The 5,211-nt window shown below is 33.2% G+C and overlaps 1 protein-coding gene across 2 annotated transcripts in view; it reads right to left on the reverse strand.

Moving 5' to 3' along the window:
* lrrc7 (leucine rich repeat containing 7) overlaps positions 1-5,211 on the reverse strand; it is a 124,728-nt gene that overhangs the window by 6,219 nt on the left and 113,298 nt on the right. For both annotated transcript variants that reach the window (XM_016491363.1, XM_016491362.1), the window contains exons 25-26: positions 3,749-3,874; positions 1,602-1,835 (exon numbers count right to left, since the gene is read on the reverse strand). In XM_016491363.1, the coding sequence (XP_016346849.1) occupies positions 1,602-1,835; positions 3,749-3,874 (360 nt within the window). The remainder of the gene's footprint in view (positions 1-1,601; positions 1,836-3,748; positions 3,875-5,211) is intronic.

Raw genomic sequence — 5,211 nt, forward strand, 5'->3', positions numbered from 1 at the left:
TAACCATATTTTGGGGACAAATTGGTACCCAGAAGTAAGCAAAACTTGACAAAATCACCTAAAACCTTCCTTTGAGGACGTCCTCGTTTGTAAAACCGTGTGTTTTGCTATTTGTGAACATACAGCAGGACACAAGGGAGAGGTACTGATCAGAGATTGATCACAGATGTATCAGAAGAAAGGAGACAGATGGTATCAAATACAGCATTTTACATTACATTATGCCATGAGATACTGTATATAGAAGCATTACCATGGCAAAGACTGCACATTACTATAACTCACCCTTCATCTGAAAAGTTCAGCTAGAGTATAGATTCAGTCATATGGCACAGTGAGGACATTTACTGCATTGACAGTAAACTCTGTTCTAGCACAAAACCTTATGGCCACGTCATACCTCCATACACCTTTTGATAAATACTTTTACAAACATTATGGATTTTATTTGAGTTATGCAAGTTAGGTAACGTAAGTGTATTTTCTAACATGACAATTATTGCCTGTATTACTGTAATTATTTCAGAAACAAAGGTGATTTGAAACATGAATCTTGCATTGTTTGCTCTTGAATGAACTGATTGTTAAAAGTACTAAATTGAAAGAAGATCATACTGTTGTGTTTTGGTGATTAATTCAAATGTTCTCAATACATATCACAATGATCTTGTGTTTTGAAACAATGATTATGTGGCATGAAAATATGTGCAACTACAATGAAATCATGAGAACAGGTTTTGAAAGAATGACTAGTGGTGTAACAAATGTGATCAGTTTAAAGTTTTGTACTAAGAGTTTTGAAAATGTACACCTTACTTGTGAAAATAGTACCAAACCAATTAAAAAAAACTGTAAAAAGAGTAATTGCAAAGTTTTATCTACTTTTGTTTCGCAGTTCTGAGGAACAAGTCAGAATTGCGAGATATGAACTTAAAATAAAAGAGAAGAAAATGGTCCAAAAATGGTCAGAATTGTGAGATAAAAAGTCGCAATTACCCTTTTTATTTTTATTTCATGTCAGAAACAAACACACACACACACACACACACACACACACACAAAATAGCACTGTGAGATATAAACTTAAAATTGTGAGGAAAAAAAGTCTAGTTAGTTAGTTTATATACTGCATCGCAATTCTGATGTTTTTTTTTATTCTCCGAATTGTGAGAAACCAATTCAAATTGTGAAAAGTTGCAATGACCTTTTTTTTGTTTGTTTGTTTTGTTTTTAAGTTAGTGACTGAAATGGGCTTCCATACAATTCAGACATGGAATAGCGATTTTGAGTGCGACATTAACCTTGGATATTTTTCGAATAAAATGATTGAGATCGACAAGATGGCTGGTCATGTACTTGCTCAAATATTGATTTTGGATCATTTTTAACCAAGAAATGTTACGGACTGCAGCTTTAAAGTAGATATAGCCTTAGTTAAAAGGAGTAGAAGATTCAGAGTTCACAACCCTCTGAATATTTGAAGAACAAGGAAACATTGTATTGATATTCCATGATCATGACATGAATCTTGATTGGTCTTGAGTCGCAACTGTCCATTTCTTGGCATTTTATTTCAATTTATTCTGAGAGATGACCTGTACCTGCTCTGGAAAGCCATCCATACTCTTCTGGCCTTTAGTCTGGATGAAGCAGCGGGCGCTCTGAGGCCGGGGGCTGGTGGTGGTGATGGGCATGGGCAGAGGTGACTGGTACTGCTGGATGGACACCTTGTTGATGGCCCCCTCATACTGCTGGTCACGGGCCGTCCGGTGAGGAGGGGTGGCTGAGGTCATCATCATAGTCTGTTGTTGATGGGGATGATTGTGAACACCAGGCTGTGGGCAAACAATAGGCAAACGTTTAATGAAGTAGAGTTCATACAAACGGCAAGTGCCTTCTTATCATTACAGCTACAAAGACATGTATTAGCTACACAGGACCTTATGACATTTTGATTTCCCTATTTGATGTATTAACTTAATTGGACTTTTCTTCACAACACTAAATGTGTCAGCAGAAGCAAAATGTTCCATAATATTGAGTGGCAACCTAAAGACATTCACAGATAGACTGAGGTTGCTAAGGAGACCGAGCGGGAACATGCATTGTGAAATGAATCACGACTGTAGGTAGTAATTAACCCTGGCATTTGAAAAAATTAACATGGCAATAACGATACAACAGAGATGTCTATTGCACAGAGAACAGGTTAAGCCTGTAGAAACTAAAGAGTAAAACATGTCAGGGTTTAATACTTTGAGACATGTGGGTGTCTCTCTAAAAAACGCATTGTGGAAATAATAAAACTATAATGAGATCCAGACAAATGCAATGAATCATTTCAGTTCAGCACAGCTTATTTAAAAAAAAAAAAAAAAAAACATTTGCGGGGACATTTTTTTCCAGGTAGTGATAATTTTACAGGATATATTTTTTTATTTTTGCATTGTGTATATACATGTATACTGTAATTTTGTAAATTTGTAAAAAAAAAAAAAAAAATGTAATTTGAGTTATTTCAGTACTTCAACATACAAAATGGAAATGAAATAATATATATATATTGAATGTATTTATATATATATGTACATGTATATGTATATGTGTGTGGCTGTACATACACATATGTAGTTGTTTTTTGGTGGTTGGCTTAGTGTTATGTCAGAATCATTATTATACTCATACCTTTTGTTCTTTTAAAATTTTGAATTGTTTTTAGCTTTATTTTTTTGTTTTCATTTAAATGTTTAGTTTTGAAATGTTGTTGGCATTTGTCATTTTTATTTAATTTCTTTTATTTTCTTAAATGTGTGTATATATATATATAGTATTTATAGAGTTTTAGCTTTTAGTTTTAATTACTTTTTCTTATTTGTAAGTTGCTTTGGATAAAAGCCCCCTGCTAAATGACTAAAAGTAAAAGTAAAAAAAGTAAAAGTAAAGTAACATATATATATAGTTTGAGATTTTCTTAAGTCTCTTATCCTCACAGAGGCTGCATTTATTATAAAAAATACAGTAAAACAGTAATATTTTGATATTACAATAATATTTTATATTTTTACAGTGTTACTATAGATTATCACATAACTGTTTTCTATTTAATATTCTACAATGTAATTCATTCCTGTGATGGCAAAGCTGGATCAGAAATCATTCTAATTTGCTGATTTAAGAAGCATTTCTTATTGTGTGTTGAAAATGGTTGTGCTCAAGATTTTATAGAAAAGTAAAAAAAATAAATAAATAAAATAAAAAAAACATTTTGTAAAATTATAAATTTATACAATTATAAATCTTTACTGTCACTTTAATGCATCCTTGCTGAATAAAAGTAATTTCTTTTAAAAAAATATTTTACAGACACCAGTTTTATTTATTTATTTCTTTTTACTAGAACAATTTAATTGAACTATGCCAAACTTACACTTCAGTCAATCACAGAATAAATTATGAATCGATTCACTGAAATAAAACGAATGATGTGGTCTTTAGGAAACTTAACGGTCAAATAAAAAAGTATGTTTAAATGTTTTACATTGGTTTAATATTTACAATTATCATGAACATATTCAATTTAGTGCCCAGCCTACTGTATTTACTGCCCAGTTAATGTAACACAGCTAATGTAAAGAACTATTTGTAACACTAATTGATCTTTGACCAATCAGTATGACAAAAAAACCCATCCTGTATCAAAAAATAGAATTAAAAAATTCTCTTTCACACTCATAATCATAATCAATACCTTTTTGATGACATTCATGTTCACTGGTGGCACGTCTCTTCGTCCCAGTGAATATGGGGCCCACTGGCTATTCGGGGAAACCACCTCTTGTCCATTATCTAAAATATTGCTCTGTTGTGAAGGTGTCTGAAAGGATATGGTGCTGTCAGAAAGCAAGCAGAATTCAAAACAGTGCTCTAAAATACATGTTTTAAAGAACCAAGACTGAGAAGGACACTATCAGTTCACTACTGTTATTCACCAGCTTGCCATTCACTTGCTTTCATCAATTAAAGGGCTTTTGGGACTTTTTTAGCGTTGTTTATTTTGTGTCCAATTCATTAAAGTAACAATGATAATTAGATAATGGTGCAACACAATTTTCTTCTTTGAATCTTTTTGTGAAGTAAATTAAATTCCATTGATTCACTCCCATTGAAATTGTTCAATATTTTATTTCAACTACCATTCCCAAATGTCCGTGGCAGCAGCGGAGTTTCTTTCTGCCTTGTAAATGCATTTCAATTCAAAATAGTTTTCATAAAAAATTTTTAAACTTCAGAATTATTAACACTCCAGAGTTAATTATAAACTCAGGACAAACCCTGAGTTGACAGAACATTTATAGCCAGCATTGTGCACCCGCTGAACTTGATCTAAACCAGGTTGGGTGTTTTGTTTTTTTTGGTTTTGTCAACTCTAAACCTACTCTGAGTTTGTTCAACTAACGTCCTGCAACAAGCATATCCCACTGCAATCCAGAGACTTTAAAATGCTGAAACTAATTTGAAACGAATTTACAAAAAGGCATGTTTGCGTTAAAAGAAATTACAAAAACTCATGGCACACAGCTAATTCAGCACCTGGCTGAAATCGATTTGTGCAGTTCACTATCCTCTATTCACTTACAGTATTCACCAATCACCTGTTGGTGAATAAGTGAATGGAGGTTGGTGAACTGTGCACTGGTGTCAATATTTAGTGAATTCACCCGACTGTTTAAAGGGTTAGTTCACCCAAAAATTAAAATTCGGTCATTAAATACTCACCCTCGTGTTGTTCCAAACCCGTAAGACCTTCGTTCATCTTCGGAACACAATTTAAGATAGTTTTGATGAAATCTGAGGGCTCTCTGACCCTCTCATAGACAGCAAGGTAACTACCACATTCAAGATCCAGAAAAGTACCAAGATGATCGACAAAGTAGTCTGTGTGACATCAGTGGTTCAACTGTAAAGTTACGATGGTACGAGAATACTTTTTTTGCGCAAAGAAAACAAAAATAACAACTTTATTCCACATTTTCGTCTCTACTGCGTCACTTGTGGACACGCGTTCACGACAGTATCATGACACAAGTGTGTGGCGTTATTTTATAAAGTCGTTATTTTTATTTGTTTTCTTTGCACAAAAAAGTATTCTTGTAGCTTCGTAACTTTACAGTTGAACCACTGATGTCACACAGACTACTTTGTCGATCATCT

Source organism: Sinocyclocheilus anshuiensis, unplaced genomic scaffold (assembly GCF_001515605.1).
Source record: "Sinocyclocheilus anshuiensis isolate Anshui unplaced genomic scaffold, SAMN03320099.WGS_v1.1 scaffold70, whole genome shotgun sequence".
NCBI classification, from domain to species: Eukaryota; Metazoa; Chordata; class Actinopteri; order Cypriniformes; family Cyprinidae; genus Sinocyclocheilus; species Sinocyclocheilus anshuiensis.